Genomic DNA, 18,114 nt, shown 5'->3' with positions numbered 1-18,114 from the left:
AAAATACACGCTCATGGTGAAAATGAAAGCATTATGAGGTAATAAAATGAAAAGCAGGTTCTTCTCCCCATATAGAGGTAATATTTTCTAATTCCTATATATCCTTCTAGAAGTTTATTTATAGATTCTAAGTTAAAATAAAACAAGTGAGTGGGATAGTACTATACATACCATCAACTATGTGCTTTTTTTCACTTAATATGTAGGCAGTATGTACTGGTTTTGGTGTTTGGCAACAATTCTACCTTCTTTAAGTTATTACTTAAAGATTTGCCCTGATTTAGTATCCTAATAATATAAACTCCACAAGGGTCCTTTCATCTCTTTTGCTCTACTCAATTCCCAGCACCTAAATAAAACCTGGAACATAAACATATGGTCAGTAAGTATTTGCTAATCAATGTACTTTTTTTGTAAGATTTTATTTATTTATTCATGAGAGACACATGGGGGGGGGGAGAGAGAGAGAGAGAGAGAGAGAGAGAGAGAGAGGCAGAGACACAGGCAGAGGGAGAAGCAGGCTCCATGCAGGGAGCCTGATGTGGGACTTGATCCCGGAACTACAGGATCAGGCCCTGGGCTGAAGGCAGGCACTAAACCACTGAGCTACCTAGGGATACTCTACTTCTTTTTTTTGTTAAGATTTTATTTATTCATGAGAGACACAGAGGCAGAGACATAGGCAGAGGGAGAAATCTGCTTCCCATGGGGAGCCTGATATGGGAATCAATCCCAGAACCCTGGGATCATGACCTGAGCCAAAGGCAGACACTCAACCACTCAGCCACCCAGGTGCCCCATGGATGTACTTCCTTTTGCAGAATAGTCTTCATTCATTTAAGGTATTCTGTCCACTCTTAGCTAAGTGGCAGGAAAGATTAATGAGATACTCTTGAGATTTTTGGACTGTGAGCAGAATAAAAACAGTCGTAGTTTCTTTATTCCAGTACTGAACTCATTTAAATATGGAATGTTCCTGCTAGCAATATTCTCTGGGTAGCTGCTCTTCACTGTTCATTTAGCCTGGTTCTCCTGCCTTACCTCCAATCTTGTGAGTTAACCCAAATAGTCCCAATAAATTTCTCTTCAGTTGTTAGTTTGTCATTCCTCAACCCTCAGCACTACTGACATTTTTTTTTTAAGATTTATTTTTTTTAAGTAAGCTCTATACCCCACGTGGGGCTCAAGAGTCCTGAGGTCAAGAGTCCCATGCTAACCTCTGACTGAGCCAATTAGGTGTCCCAGCACTACTGACATTTTGAGCTACATAATTCTTTGTTGTGAGGGGCTGTTCTGTGCATTGCAGTATATTTAGCAGCATTGCTGGTCTCTACCAATCAGAGGCCAATAACATCCCCTTGTGTAACGATCAAAAATGTCTCCAGACATTAACAAATGTCCCCCTAAATGGGCTAAATTAACTAATTGATTTGTGTGGAACAACAACAAAAAAATCCTGATGGCTACTATATCCATGGCAATTTTTCCTTAAGGTCTGTATAGAAATATCTCATTTGTTTCAATAGCTCAGTTATATGATATATGTGTGTGTCATAGTTATTAAATAGGTCTACTAATAATAGATTTTAAGATTTCCTCTAGTGTTATTTTATCATTTCTTTAAAAGATTTTATTTTTAAGTAATCTTTATACCCAATGTGGGGCTTGAACTCACAATTCCAAGGCTCAAGAGTCACTTGTTCTACCAACTGAGACAGGCAGGTGCCTTATCTGGTGTTATTTTATTTTTGTGTGTGTGTTATTTTAAATAGCAGCTTTATGGAGATATAATTCAAACACCATATAATTCATCCACTGAACACATACAATGCTTTTAGTATATTCAGAGTTGCAATCCTCACTGCAATAAATTTTAGAACAATTTCATCATCTCAAAAAGAAACTCCTGCACACCTTAGTTGTCACCAAACCCCAAAACCCTGTTTGCAACAGCCTGAGGCAACCATTAATCTATTTTCTATCTCTGCAAACTTACCTATTACCTACTGTTAACATTTCATGAAATGGAAGCCTAGAACATGTGCTCTTTGGAATTATTTCACTTAGTGTAGTGTTTTCAAGGTTCGTCCATGTAGCATGTATCAGAACTTCATTCCTTTTTATTGTTGAACAATGTTCCATTGCATGGACATACCACATTCTATCTATCCATTCATCAATTGATGGGCATTGGGTGCTCCACTTTTTGTCTATTATGAATAATACTGCTATGAGTATTTATGTACAAGTTTTTATGTAGACATGTTTTCACTTCTCTTGGGAATAGACCTGGAGGTAGAACTGCTGGGTCACACGGAAACTTTGTTTTACCTTTTGAGGAGCTGTCAGACTGTTTTCCAAAGTGCCCACACCAGTTTATCTTCCGAATAGTAGTGTACTAGAGCTCCAATTTCTTCACATTCTCACCAACATTTATCCTTTTTTTTGATTTGACAGTAAATGTTGGAGAGCATCTCTTCATGTGCTTACTGACCATTTGTATATCTTTGGAGAAATGTCTATTCAGATCCTTTGCCCATTTTTTAATTGGGTTATTTGCCTTCCTACTACTATAGATTTGTAATAAATCTTCACATGTTCTAGGTACAAGTCTCCTTTCAGATACATGATTTCCAAAAATTTTTTCCCACTCTGTGGGATATCTTTTCAGTTTCTGTTAACAGTCTCCTTTAGAGCACAAAAATTTAAATTTTTATTGTCTTTTGAAAGGTAAAAATAGTGTGCTATGAGCAGCCAGTTCAGTTTGCATCTCAAATATGTGTGTGTTTCTCTGAGACAACTATCATATTTGGATGCAAGATGTGTACACATTTCCCATTTCACCACAGAGAATATTAAAAATGTGCATATGTAAGGGTCAAGATTTAATAAAATAAATATTTTTTACTGCTTACTCAAGAATAATTTTTTTGAGGGGCAGCCCAGGTGGCTCAGTGGTTTAGCGCTGCCTTCAGCCCAGGGCCTGATCCTGAAGACCCAGGATGGAGTCCCATGTCGGGCTCCCTGCATGGAGCCACTTCTCCCTCTGCCTGTGTCTCTGCCTCTCTCTCTCTCTCTCTCTCTCTCTTTCTCTCTGTCTCTCTCATGAATAAATAAATAAAATCTTTAAAAAAATAATTTTTTGAGAGAAAGAGAGAATTACAAGTGTTTTACAAGGGAGTGGGGAGAGGCAGAGAGAGAGAATCTTAAGCAGGCTCCATGCCCAGTGTGGAGCCCAACCTGGAGCTTGATCTCACAATCCTGAGACCACGACCTGAGCCAAAATCAAGAGTTGGATGCTTAACCAACTGAGCTACCCACACAACCCAATCAACATCCTTAAGTGAACTTCTGTTTTGCTTTTACTGCATGTGCATGGTGGTGAAAAGTATATAACATTAGTACAGTTTAGTGCCAATGCCTTTAATGTGCTAAGGTACAAGTAGTTTCATCCATCATTATTTATGCGTCAATGTAAATGCCAATGCAGTGAAAAGGGCAAATAATATTTAACTATTATTATGAAAATAATCTTAACCTCACATACTCCCAGAAAGGTTCTCAGGGAGCCTTAGGGGTCTACTAGACCACATTTTGAGAACTATGACATTCATATTTGTTTGAAATATGACTCTATGACATTCATATTTGTTTGAAAAAGAAAATAATTCCTTATGCATAATAAACTGATACCCCAGGAACAAGATACAAAAGGGAATATGTGACATGTTATCTTGTGATTTTTGCCTACTTTTGACATACTATTGCATATCCCAGGGACACAAAATGCAGAGAGGGGAATTTAAGCAAGGATAGTGAAAAGTAATAGGTCTTCCACCATATTTATGAGTAGGAAGAGAAGGCAAGTTAGTAGGTGATGATATTATGTAACATTATTTACCCTTTATAAATATTACTGCATTAGAGTGGATATAAACTGTTAGGATTTTAATCTCTAAGGAGCAAATAAAGATAGACAGGTCTTAGACTGTCCTCTATCAGGCCAATGAAGCCTCTGTCTAGAATTAGGAAAAAGTCAATTCAAAGTAATCCTACAGATCCAAGCCAGTAAAATGTACTCTGGGGGCCAAACTCTCCCCATAAAAGTCCTTTAAGAGATGGGGACATTATCTTCTAAAGAACTACTTAGTCTATATAAAGATGTTCAAGAACTAATAGCTGTATTAAAGCAAACTTTTGAAAACAATTATAGACCATGGCCAAGTTACTGATATCCAACTTGTCTTTATTTCTAATCCATCCTGCATACCACTTCAAAGTTAATCCCCCTAAACCACTCTCACCTTTATTCAAAAACTTTTAGTAATAATTAAAAGTTAACATTAATAGAACTCTTAACCACGTGCCCAGCACTGTACTGAACAATTTAAATGAATTTTCTCATTTAATCCTCCCAGTAATCCAATGAGGTAAAATCTATAGTTTTCCTGGAGATGAGGAAATTTGGCCTAAACAGATTCAGTAACCTGTCCCAAAGTTGCTGCTTCTGAGTGACAATACTAAGACTCAAACCTAGGCTCTTTGATCACTGCAGTATTTCTGCAGAGATACTACTGTTCTAATAATCACTTAGGGAACTTGTTTTATTTAAAAAAAAAAAAAAAACAGCTAATTGGGCACAACAACAAGGCACATGCCTTAGAATTTCCAGGTCAAGTCTCTGACTCACACCAGGTTTAGGAACCACAAGTTAACTTCTCATTTCCTAGAGAATAGAGTTGATTTCTTATATCTAAACTACTCTCAGCAGGATTCTAGGATAAGAGCAAAACTCCTTAAATTGGCCTACAAAGTTCTTCGTTGTCACCTGATTGACATTTTTTGGTCTCATCTTTCCCCAAAATCCCTTTTTGTTTCAGTCTCCCCTATTTATCACAGGGCTTTCCTTCATAGGATATTTGCACATGCTGTTCTTTGGTCTGGAATGCTCATCCCTCTTCCCCTTGTCTAGTTAACTCTTGCTCTTCTTTAGGCTTCAGCATAATGGATACTTCCTGAGAAACTTTCTTGACCTCCCTGTCAGGTCAAATCCCTAGTTATAATCCCTCATAACACCATAACACATTTGCAAATTAAAAAGTATTTATGTGATAATCTCTCTCACTATAAACTATACAAAGCTGGGTAATATGCTTGGTTTTGCTCATTACTGTATTCCCAGTGCCTAGCTTAGTGCCTATCACATAAATACTACATGTTCAATAAATATTTGTTGAAAGAACTAATAGATTCAAGGCCTTTTAAACTATTGCCTACTTAACCAATCAAATGTAATTTTCACCCTTACTCAACAGAGATCTACAGTTACAATAATAGAGGTTAACTCTTCTCTCTACATCTTTTCATTCAGACCCAAGATCTTTCTCCACCTCCTCACCTATATACACTTACAATTCACCTATTCACTTAAAATTCCTCCTAGTGCTACAAGGTAGAACCTAAATCTCCTTTGTTTCACAAAGTTCTTTTTAATACACCAGCCCCTAACAAATGCCTCTAAACTTCTAAATCACTTTGCATTTCCATGCCATTCATTTGCTAATTCATCATATGCTTCATTACCTAATATTTCACAATGAAATACTATTCAAATGAAATACTATTATTGTTTTATTTTTTTAATGATTTGTCTTTTAGAGAGACAGAGGGCACAAGGGTGCATGAGCCCTTGAGCAGGGAGAGGGAGGGAAGAGAGGGAGAGAGAGAATCCTTAAGCAGACTCCCCACTGAGCCTGATGTGGGGCTCCATCTCACAACTCAGAGATCTTGACCTGAGCTGAAATCAAGTGAGCTGAAATCAAGAGTTGGATGCCTAACCAACTGAGCTATCCAGGTGCCCCCCCCCCCTTTTTACACATAATCATTGCTAGGGAGTTTGTATGTTGTTGTTTTTTTTTTAAAGACTTACTTATTTATTTATGATAGACAGAGAGAGAGAGAGAGAGAGAGAGAGAGAGGCAGAGACACAGGCAGAGGGAGAAGTAGGCTCCATGCCAGGAGCCCGACACGGAACTCGATCCCGGGACTCCAGGATCACGCCCCGAGCCAAAGGCAGGCACCAAACCGCTGAGCCACCCAGGGATCCCCAGTTTGTATGTTCTTAAAGAGTACTTTAATATGCTACTAAAGTACAGGCAGAAGAACTTTCTGTGGCCTGCTGTGTGGACTCAGCCTGCAGCTTATCACCAAATTTAGCAAATGATAATTCTCTTTGGAGGACACCGGTTTGTTTTACACTATTTCTCCAAGGAATACCTCCAGGGTCCCTTTTGGCAGACCGTTCAAAACAAGTGTGATGGAAGAACATTTAAGATACTATTTTAAATTTCCTGATGTATTTAGAATGGTTCTGTACTCAGGCATTTCCAAATCCATTACAAAATTTTTAATGTATTCCATAACTCTCTTGGCTGAATATCATTTACCACAAACTTTAACCCTATGTAAAATGCAGTACATTTCAACTTTTTTCTCTCTTTGGTGAGACTAAGATTTAAGTTATTAAGATTTTTTTCCTTCAAAATCAAAGTACATTATAATTCCAATTATTTAGGTTTTTTTTAAGATTGATTGATTTGAAAGACAGCACACACACGGGGCGGGGAGAGCAAGCTAGAGTCCCAAGCAGACTCCACACTGACCATAGAGTCTAATATGAGACTTGATCTCAATGCCCTGAGCCTAAACCAAGAGGCAGACACTTAACTGACTGGCCCACCCACACACCCTGAGTCTTATTTTTAACTGCAAGAGCTGAGGACAACAAAGTTGACAGACAATATTAAAATTTAGGCCATAAGTGTCACTCATTTCAAATACAAGGAATTAATTTATTTCATGAGTTTTATCAATCATGATTCTTGCCCATACTAATTAAAAAATTAAAGTTTGATAATAAAGAATTATGAGTTATCTATTTATCTGTTTCTATTTAGATGTCCTTATGAACATTTCATATGGAGCTAATTACTTTTTTAACAGCTTTATCAAGATATGATTTACATACCATAAAGTTCACTCATACTAAGTGTAAAATTCAATTTTTTTTAGAATAAAGAGCTGTGCCACCATCACTAGAATCTAATTTTATTTTACATTATTTTTTAAATTGAGATATAATGCATATTGTGTAACTATTACCACTCTAATTCTGGAACATTTTCTTTACCCCAAAAAGAAACCTTGTACTCATTAGCAATCTCTCTCCCCCCCCTTTTTTTTTTTCTCTCTCCCCTTTACTCTCTTACCCCTTCAGCCCTAGGCAATCACTAATCTACTTTCTGTCTCTATGAATCTTTTTCTTAACATTTAATATAAACGGAATCATACAATAAATGCGTGGCTTTGTGACTGGCTCCTCTCACTTAGCATGTTTTCAAGACTTATCCATCTTGTTGCATGTATCCGAACTTTATTCCCTGTTATCACCTAATAATATTCTTTTGTCTAGATGTACCACATCTGATTTATCCTTTCATTAGTTTATGAATATTTAGAGATTATCTTAAAAGATTTTATTTATTTTACAGAGAGAGAGCTTACATGCACATGCAAGCAAGGGAAGCAGCAGGCAGAAGGAGAGGGAGATGGAGATGGAGAGGGAGAAGCAGGCTCCCTGGAGTGGGGAGCCCCCTGTTGTTGGGCTGTGGGGCTCAATTCCAAGACCCTGGGATAGTGACCTGAGCTGAAGGCAGATGCTTAACTGACTGAGCCACCCAGGTGCCCCAGGTTGTTTCCACCTTTTTGGCTTTCGGAATAATGCTGCTATGAACATTTGTATACAAGTTTTGTCTAGACATATGCTTTTATTTCTCTCGGGTAAATAAGAAGTGGAATTACTAGGTTAGGTGCTAATCACTCGTAAGATGAATAACATATACATTATACATTTTTTGCTATTCCAAAGGATTTTTGACACATCCAGGAAATACTTTTCATAAAAATCCTAATATAAAATCCTTTTTTAAAAAATTAAGGTTAATTTGCACACAGCACTCTATCACCAGAAGTGTATCATATTACTTTCCAATTGCGGATTCAAATAGAAATTATAAAATGAGGTGAAAACTGCTGTCAGTGTAAATCAAAACTAGACGGAGCTTGCACTAGCCTATTTAATCAATATGCTATGATCAAATTCTATTTTTTTTAAATTTTTTTTTATTTATTTATGAAGTCACAGAGAGAGAGAGAGAGAGAGGCAGAGACACAGGCGGAGGGAGAAGCAGGCTCCATGCACCGGGAGCCTGATGTGGGATTCGATCCCCGGTCTCCAGGATCGCGCCCTGGGCCAAAGGCAGGCGCCAAACCGCTGCGCCACCCAGGGATCCCCCAAATTCTATTTTTTATATTAGGATGTATATATATCCATCTTCTTGTGGCGCACAACTGCTTAGCAGATAAATAAAGGGAAGTCTTACCCAGTAGGAGGAGTAATAAATAGGAATTTAAACTATCAGATAAAAATAAATAAACTATCAGATAGCCTGAGTAAACTAAATTCTTATTTCCCTCCAGGGGGCCTGTTTTACATTTCATGAGAAAAAGGTGAATCTTTAATTATAATTAGTCATGTAAATTCCCAAAGCCTTTCATAACAGCATCTTTCAGAAATTGGAGGCCAAATAAACTTCTGTTCACATGTTTTCTTTCTTTCTTTTTTTTTCTGGCAACATACACTCTAGTTCAAATATATTCAGGAAGCAAACTTTAAACAGAATTAAAAGCTGATTGTAAAATTCCACCTTAAAAAAAGCATAAAGACACATTTTAATTTTAAAGAAAAATCAAACATCTTGCAGCAAAAATGAGGCATATAATCGAGGGAAAACTACCAGACGTCCTACCAATCACAGCGCTGGAGAACGCCACAGGTCGTCCAAAAGACGCATTCGTTTTAGCCAACAGCTCTTTCCTCCCGCCAAAGCTGTGCCTAGAGCGTCAAAGAATAACCCAACTAATGATTGATGATTTTTTTCCCCCTTTGATTCCCCTCCGCCCCCCTCCTCCACACACATCCACCTGCTTGGAGGTGTCAAAGCGACTGGAAATGGTTAACAGTGACCAGCAGCAAAGAGAGAAACAAACACCCCTGACAACCCACAGCTGAGTAAGCAAGAGCTGTTTATTCACGAACATGTTCCATTTGGAGACTTGTCGGCGAGCCCTTAAAAGACCAGGCACATTTTAGAAGGCTTCTAGAGAGGGAGAGAATAATCTTTTCTCCCCCGCCACTCCCCCAAAACACCCAGAGAAGCTCCGGTGGGAACCATCTGGTCAAGGCAGCCCCCTGGTCCCCTCAGGAATAACCTCCCGCACCGGTGCACCCGAGCCCTTGCACGGGTTGTGTAACTCCCCCAAACGAGCTCAGACGCGGCAGAGACTGGCCCCTGCGCGGAGGGCTTCTGAAGGCTCTACTGCCACCCTCATCCCCGCCACGGCCCGCCCCGACGCCGCGACTGGGGCCGGGGACCCTGACGAGAAATGGCCCTTCAGCCCCCTCCGTTCACCTGGCTCGGTCCCACCTGAGGGCAAGAGCTGAGAAAAGAAACAGGCAGGAAGGGCTGACCTTGTTGCTACTGACAGTGGAGCGGCACATCCTGCTGCTTCCTGGAAAGCGGCCCGAAGGACATTTTTCCCCCTGGAGGAAGGAAACGGGAGGGCGCCGGCCGGGCGGCGGCGGGCGCGGCGGCGGTGGTCGGGGCGGGCTGTGCAGCCTCTAGCGGGGACGGTCCGAGGACTACATCTCCCAGGCTGCTCTGGGCCGCCTTGCGTCGTGACCCCGGCGCGCACGGAGGCGGTGACTCTTACCTCACAGAGGTAGCTCCTCCGCCGGCAGCAACTCGGCGCCCGCGGTCCATGGACCGGAACCCCGGGCCGACGGGCAGGAACCCGGGCCGCGATCGCCGCCTCCCCGCCCCAGGCTCCTCCTCCTCGCTCTCCACCGCCTCCTCCGGACGCCCGCTGGACGCGCACCGCCGCCTCCGGGCTCGCGGAGCCACCCCAGGAGGCTGGGCGGCGGGTTCGCGGCTGCCGCCGGGCTGAGGCCTACTCCGCCGCCTCTCAGTGCTATTGTCCCTGGGCCTGGCCCTGACCAGGTCCACTGCGGGGGGCCGAGTGCGCCGGCTCCGCGGAAGATGCCGGACCAAGCCCTACAGCAGATGCTGGACAGGTACGGGCCGCCGTGGGGGAGAAAGCGAGCCGCGGACCCTCGCTCTGGGTCTCGTCCTGCCGGTGTTCGGCCTCGAGGCTCTCCGTAAGCGGAGCCTGGAGTGCCGGGAGGAGTTCCACGGCCGGGGGGCTGTGAGGGGCAGAAAGTTTAGAGTCCGTGCTGGGGAAGGACAGAGCAGGTGGCTCGGGTGCGTAGACTTAAAGAGAAACTTACGGAGTGGCGTCTGGTTTTGCTGGAACGCCCTTTGGAAGTGAGAGGGGTTTGGGTTAATCCACGGAATTAGTTTCTTTTTCTGTTTCTTGCACTCCTCCCCTCCCCCCCAAACTATGTTGTAACGTGTTTGTTAGCGATGTCACTGGCAAGAACAACTAGACTATCTTTCAAGGGAGTGATCTCCTACAATTTTAAGACTCTTTCCAAAAACCAAGGGCGAGCATTCTTTTGGGAGGCCTGAGAGTCTGATTTCATTTCTCCTTTCCCCCATCCCCACCCCAAAACTGTAAGGTCAAGAGTACCCGCAAGGGAGCTTTAATGGTCAGACTAGAGTAGAGGTTATGGAAAACAGCCACATGAGTCCAACACTGAACAGTTAGCATATTTTATGATTCGTTAAGTTCACCGAGAAAGTTTTATATTATACTGGGGTCAATGGCCCATTTCTGGGGGGCTCCAGTCTGTGAAACTCTTTTTTTGTGAGGTCGATTGCATCGCCCTCTGCTGTTCAGATTCTAGTGCATGGTTCGTACCCTGAGTTTTTGGAAGACTAAATCTGCATTTTTCCCTGCCCAGGTCTTAAATTCCTGGCATAGCTAGTGCTACAGGCTAATGCATAATGTTTATGGTTGCTTACAATTGTCAACAGACCACTTGGACCCTATTAAGCAGGTGGTACAGTTCTTTGTACTGAGTAAAGAAGATTCAACTGTAAGACATTAAATGAAAGGCCTCCCTTAACTGACATTATACCCAGTTAATCGCTGTTTGGATCAGCCACACCCAGAACACAAATCACCCAATGTAAATCTCTTCCCAGAGTGACAGACATTTCCTTTGAAGCCCAGAATTTTGAGACATCAAAGTTGATAAAAATCATGTTACTGTATTCAGTTGGGATGATCGAGTTGTTATGCCAGCCCTCTTTTGAAGTCAGCATTTAGGTCAGGTTGTATTGACCACCCCGTTTTTAATGTAAGTAATTTATAAACTCCTAGAAGGCAGAAACTTCCTCATTTATCTTAAATCCTAGAATAGAGCCTGGTACTCGGTGTATCATCAGTAAGTATTTGTTTGATGAACAAATGCATGAATTTTTTTTCTCATTTTCCCCAGTCATCTAGGGATCTGACAAGTTACCAGGTTTTCCCTTCATTATAATTTAACATACTGGCAAATTATATAGGACTACTTAATGCCCAGAGGAAACCTCGTCATCCACTGCCAGTTCCAATCAAATGACACCCTATTCTGGTGCAGGATATGCTGTAATTCGATTTGTTCTTCCCCTTTGAGTGTCTGCCACTTTCACTCTAACACAGGTGACTTTTAGAAGAGTTTTTGTGTCCAAAAGATGACCTGGCTTTCATATATTCTTTGGAGATTTCCATAAAAGTAAAAGCCAGGGAGTACTTGTGAGGCATTTACAACTTCTTAACAGGAACTTGAAAATTCTGACCGCATTTACTGAAGCCTATGACTCTAATATTGGCTTACCCTTATCTTTTGTACCTTTTTGACATAACCTCAAGGTAGATTCATAAGATGACATTCAAAGACTATTATCCCAGTCAGTAGTTTGCAACCTGGCTTCACATAAAATATGGATTTGGGAGGGGAGGGGGAGATAGGCAGCGCCTGGGTAACTTAGTAAAGTGGCTGACTCTTGATTTTGGCTCAGGTCATGATCTCAGGCTTGTGATGGATCACCTCCCACCACCCCGGGGTTCCCTAACTCAGCTGGGAGTCTGCTTGGGATTCTCTCCCCCTCTCCTTGTGCCTCCCCTCCCCCAGGTGCCCTCCTGGCACCAGCTCTCATAAGCGCTCATGCTCTCTCTCTCTCTCTCTCAAATTAATTAATTAATTAATTAATTAATTAAAAAAATATGGATGGATGCCTGGCTCTGCCCAAGACATGTCAGATCACAGATTTCTAGAAGGATGAGGCCTGAGCATCTGTATTTTCAAAAGCTTTCTAGATGTTTCTGATGTGGTTGAAAAATACTGCCCTAAACCCTAAGGGATTATTTCATGATAAGAGTATGGATTCGTGAGGAAAGTTTGGGCCTTAGAGACTGTAATTGTGAAATTTTCATTTTGCTGCTAGTAAGTGGCAAAATGTGATTTTGGACTTAAATTCTGAGGCTGTCCATCATTATTTATAAAATGAGAATGTCCTGCCTCACAGGACTGTATCCTATGAGAACACATGTAAGCACTTATATAAAACAATAAAATGTTATTCATTATTTAGGCATAAGGAAGATGCTTAAGATTCTCCTATGTGTGGCAGTTCCTCCCATCTCTTTTGTATTTACTATCATCTTAATCTGGGCTGGCCCTGCATACAAATTGAATACTAAGATATTTGATTCATTTGAGGAATATTGACAAACGTAACAGATTAAAATGTGTCAACCGATTAGGGTTCATAATTCTTGCCATGAGTTTGGCTTCTCCCTGGCTTGGTTTTCAGGTGGCAGTTTTTGAGGGACAGAATTTAGCTCAGAAACCTGGCCATAGGGATCCCTGGGTGGCGCAGCGGTATGGCGCCTGCCTTTGGCCCAGGGCCTGATCCTGGAGACCCGGGATCGAATCCCACATCGGGCTCCCGGTGCGTGGAGCCTGCTTCTCCCTCTGCCTGTGTCTCTGCCTCTCTCTCTCTCTCTGTGACTATCATAAGTAAATAAAATTTTAAAAAAAAGTAAAATCTTTAAAAAAAAAAAAAAAAGAAAGAAACCTGGCCATATGTTTAATTCTCCAATGTAGGTTTTATCTTGAGAAGATTAAGGAATATGTTTAACACAAATTGTTCTGTTGCTTCTAAGTTAAAAGTTAGGTATTTGATGGTGAATTATTAAGTATTTGTATTTATTGAACTTTTATAGTAAATATTGAGTGCCTGCATATACCCAGTACCATTCTAGGCCCTTGATTTATGTAGTGAACACAACCAAAAATGCTCGTATGGAGTTTAAATTATAGTGAGGTTTGTGTTTCATTGACTGTCAAATAAAATGAAAATTATGTTTAATAGTAACATGGATTGTGCATTCAGTTTATACTACTTAGTCTTTCAGGGTTCTTAAATTAATTACAACTTATTAATAATTGAAGTCGAAATTGCCCTGTCCTTTGTGAATAAATTTCGTTTAGCGATTGTTAGTTTATCTTGATAAATTTTACTGCAGTATTTGTAGGTGAAAAAAAAAAGAGATATATATTTAGATTGCCTTTCATTTTGGTAACAGTAAGCAACTGTCCTGTATAAATTTATTATTCAAACTTTTAAAATTTTTGTGGGTAAACAATTTTTGAGAATAGTGGGAAAAGGGTAGTTTTCTAGTATCATTTGTGACACTGCTCTGAAATTATAAGCACTTATAAACTCAGACGCTTAGTATCATTATTCTATCACCATCTATTTTCTTGATTTCTCTGTGTTTCTCAAAATTGGGATTAAATGTATTGAGAGTACAAAGAATATTGTAATAAACTGCAGGAATGGACCTAACATTTTGAAGCCTGGGCCTGCTGAGTGTTGCTTCTGGAAACTTGACTTAACGTCTACTCCCATCTCACAGTAAACACTCAGGATTTTGTTGAGGTTGTCTTGCATCACTTACTTGTACCTGGTGAGTAGGCAAGGCACTTAGCCAGTGTCCCAAAACAGTCATATGGAAGGGAAAGTGAAGAGAATAATCTCTTTCCTGCCCCTCTCCTGCAGTGGCAAAGTGAATTAGAATCCTCACTCTGTGAAAGTGTTATCAATCACAGGTGTACATCCCTTTGGGAGGTGTACATCCCTTTGGAGGATGTATTCTGATAGGAACATACCATATTATCTTTGGATTTATATAATCATCTCTTAATTTCCATTAAAACAATTTCTCACTTTCTTTCTCAGTTGGCATCTTTTCCTCATTCACATCACTATCCTATTTTGACAATTACAGACCAATACCTAGAATTAAAAACCATAGCAATTAGTTATAGTTGCATCTATCTGTATGTTAAAAGTGAAAACATAACAGAAATCCCCCTTGACCACTCTTCCTCAGTTGCATATCTTCTCTCCATCCCCATTCTACTATCGTAAATGAGTTTATATTCTTCCAGTCTCCTTTGTTTAATGCTTTTATATATACCATATATAAGTCATGGTTTTGTTTTTGTTTCTAAAATTTAAATATATCAATCTACAATTTGTTTTAAATACTACTTTGAGGAACACCTGGGTGGCTCAGCAGAGTTGCATATGGCTCCCCGCAGAGAGCCGCCTTCTCCCTTTGCCTGTGTCTCTCATGAATAAATAAATAAAAATCTTTAAAAATAAATACATACATAGATACATTCTGAGTTCTGTGATGCTCAGCAATTAAAGAGAATATATATAATATTCATTGGATTGACATTGTTCTTTTTTTACTTAATCTATTCCCATTTATGATATTTAGGTCATTTTCTCTTTCTTAGCTCTCCTTATAATTTGACTTTCATTCCTCTTTCTCTTGTCCTTAGCTCTACTTAAAGTATACTAAAGGTCACCAATAATTTCTTTCTTTTTTTTTTTTTTTTAAGATTTTATTTTAGAGTGAGAGCGGGGGATGGGGGAGTTGGGGGTAAAAGGGAGAGTTAGAGAAAGAATGTCAAGCAAGCTCCACCCTGAGCAGGGAGCCTGATGCAGGACTCCATCTCACAATCTGAGTGGGATCATGACCTGAGTTGAAATCAGGAGTTGAAAACTCAACTGAGCCACCCAAGTGCCCTGTAAAAGTCACCAGTAAATTTCTTAATTAATAAACTTAGTGCCTTTTTTGCTTGGTCCTCATATCCTTGACATATATGTAATGAAGATGAAACTGATAACCACCACCCCATAACTTCCTGAAATTATATTCTATTATTCCATACTATTTCTCTATCTTTTGCTTTTTCCTCCTTCATGCATTACCTTACCTTTACTCCCTTCAATTACATAAGTACGGTACCCACTTACTATTTCACTTTCACCTATTTGAATGACTCCCAGATGTGTGTCTTTATTTCTGACCACTTACACATACTTTAGTGTCTCTTTCCTAGCTGGCCTATAGACATTTCCACATGTATATACATGGTATTACTAGCGTCTTAACATATCTAAAACTAAACACCTGATATTTCCCTGGCTTTTACTTTTCTTCCTAATTTTTGGATCTTGATTAATCCATCTGTCTAGTCCACCAACCATGAAACCTAAATCTTTCTTTTGTTTTTGTTTTGTTTTGTTTTTGTTTGTTTCCCTCCAAATTCACTCATCAAATAGAGATTCTTCCTTCTCTGGTTCTACTTTTTCTTCTTCCAGTTTGACTTATAGAATGGTACCAGAATTGACCAAGGCATAATTATAATAACCTCATTTCTGTGCCTCAAATGCTGCAGTCTGTAAATCACCTGTAGGATAAAATGTAAATTTTCAAGACCATAGTGAAAGGGCTTAGGTCTATTAATGTAATTCAGTCTGAATCTACCTTAATTGTACTCTTCTGTATTCCACTACATTGCCTGTGGGTATATCCTGTGCTTTCTTTTTAAAGATTTTATTTATGTATGTATGTTTGTATTTATTTATACACACATATATATTATTTTTGTATATTTTAGATATTTATTTATATATATATACACATGCATGCATGCACTGGGAGAGGAGAGGGAGGAGAGAGAATCCTTGAACAGATTCCCCACTGAGCACAGAGCACCCTGTGGAGCTTGATCCCAGTACCCTGAGATCATGAGCTGAGCTGAAACCAAGAATCAGACACTTAACCACCCTGGGCACCCTAATATTCTATGCTTATTTTTAAGCATATCCCATTTCCTTATTTTTGTTTTAGATGACTTCCTCTCTTTTAACACCTGGCTCTTAATCATCTTAAGAATTCAGCTCAAATATCACCTTGAAGTATTACGTAGCTCCTTTAGACAGAGTGAGTTTCTCCCTTCCTGTGTTTCCATAGAACCTTTATGGGTTTATCACAGTAAATCCCGTGTCTCAGAGCCTTCCACACATCTGTTACCACCACCATCATGCACATTCAACTGGAAGTTCACTGAGAACAGAAACTATTCCCTATTGCTTTTACCCACAGAGCCTTGAAATTCAACAGCCTTGACACTGTTGAATCTGTGTCTCTTTTCATTTTTTATGACATATCAAGTGCTTAGAATAATCTTGCAAAAGCACCACTTAAAGAATTATCTCCTTTGCTCAAAACCTTCTGTATTTTATTAATTCTCTTTACGAATGAGTACATACATGTTATTGCCCAGCCCAAACTGATTTGCTTACTGTCCTCTGAACACAAAATTTTTTTTAGCATCTTGCCTTTCAAAGTTCTCCCCATTCTTTAAGACCCAGTTTAGGTTCTGCCTCATTTATAAAGCTTTTCTGGACACTTTAGCCAGAAATATTTCCTCCCTCTTTTCCAGACTTATGTAGCAATTCTTTACATACCTTAGATACATACACAGCTCCTAACTCTTTACATGCCAAAGTTTTTAAGTTGATAATATTTATATGGCACAGAGAAATAGACTGGAAGGAATTTAGATCTCTGGTAAAACCTCCTTATGGCTGCTTAAAAGTACCCTAGCAAAAATGAAACAATTTCTTAAACTGGCTATAATTTCCTATGAAATAAGAAATGGAAAATTTCCTCAGAATTCACCGTATATATATATATATATATATATATGGCAGTGTGGTGTAGTGAAAAAAGCCAGTGTTTTGGAGTTAAGGCCTAGGTTGCATCTGTGCCTCTCTATGAGGCTTTGGGCAAATTACTTTTTTGGGCTTTTGTTTCCTTATTTATTTAAGATGGAAATAATTGCAGAATTTATGAAGATCAGAGACAAAGTATATGTATGGCATGAATATATATATATATATGCTTTATTGCTTTCATTGTGGTGTATTTCCCTTCAGTTTTATCCTTTGGTAATGTGTTGTAATTGTGGTTCTATCTTTGTGATGAATCCAGATACTTTAACTTACATTCCACTTGGGTGAACAGACATATAAAGGGATTTTTAGTCTTCTTGATAGTATAGTTCCTGTTCCAGAGTACATGGGGTGTGACACTTTTAATCCTGAGACAAAGCAAGCAGTGTAGTTCTTTCCATTGTTAAATGAGGCCTTTCTTGCATTAACCAGAGTATAGCTCTCTAAAGCATGTTCTGAATTAAGGAGTGCTTGTTCTCTTTACTTAAAACAGTCCTGCAAACACATTGTTGAGGCACCTTATATAACACAACAGCAGCAGTTTAAAGCCTGAAACAGTGTTCTCTCTCCTATCTCCTGGAATTCTTCTATTCTGCTGCACCAGTTTTAATCAAAGTGATCTCTAAGGCAGGAGCCCATGATTTCCCACATCCTTCTAATAATCCAAGATAAACACCTGCAATTTGGGTCTGGAAAGATAGACTTTACTGCCAGTTGTTTTAATTAGATAGCCATACCTATCTTGCTTAGTAAATTTATGTGCTATTGAGAAGCTAGTTTATTGATAATTAAAGTTTCCTCCCACCCCCCCACCCCCGCCAACTTTTAAAAAATAATCATATAAACAGTGGATGAGTCACAAATGAGCCCTGAAATGAGGATATCTTTGTCTTCCATCCTTTCCCAACTGGTTTTAAATATCTATATGGTATCTATATAATAG

At 39.6% G+C, this 18,114-nt stretch overlaps 2 protein-coding genes across 8 annotated transcripts in view; one reads left to right on the top strand and one right to left on the bottom strand.

Moving 5' to 3' along the window:
- The window catches only part of CPEB3 (cytoplasmic polyadenylation element binding protein 3), a 196,988-nt gene extending 187,025 nt beyond the window's left edge, over nucleotides 1–9,963 (bottom strand). For 5 of the 7 annotated variants that reach the window (XM_041744209.1, XM_041744215.1, XM_041744216.1 and 2 more), the window contains exons 1-2: nucleotides 9,590–9,865; nucleotides 8,868–8,953 (exon numbers count right to left, since the gene is read on the bottom strand). The gene's annotated coding sequence lies outside the window, so the exon portion shown is untranslated. Of the gene's footprint in view, nucleotides 1–8,867; nucleotides 8,954–9,589 lie in introns of all 7 variants that reach the window. The other 2 variants (XM_041744214.1, XM_041744211.1) reach the window with 2 other exon arrangements.
- The window catches only part of MARCHF5 (membrane associated ring-CH-type finger 5), a 50,921-nt gene continuing 42,690 nt past the window's right edge, over nucleotides 9,884–18,114 (top strand). The window contains exon 1 of the mRNA XM_041744219.1: nucleotides 9,884–10,192. Coding sequence (XP_041600153.1) covers nucleotides 10,158–10,192 — 35 coding nt within the window. The 5' untranslated portion in view covers nucleotides 9,884–10,157. The remainder of the gene's footprint in view (nucleotides 10,193–18,114) is intronic.

Source organism: Vulpes lagopus, chromosome 2, assembly GCF_018345385.1.
Source record: "Vulpes lagopus strain Blue_001 chromosome 2, ASM1834538v1, whole genome shotgun sequence".
NCBI lineage: Eukaryota > Metazoa > Chordata > Mammalia > Carnivora > Canidae > Vulpes > Vulpes lagopus.
The sequence above is the reverse complement of the archived record's forward strand: the minus strand, read 5'-3'. Positions and strand labels throughout refer to the sequence as shown.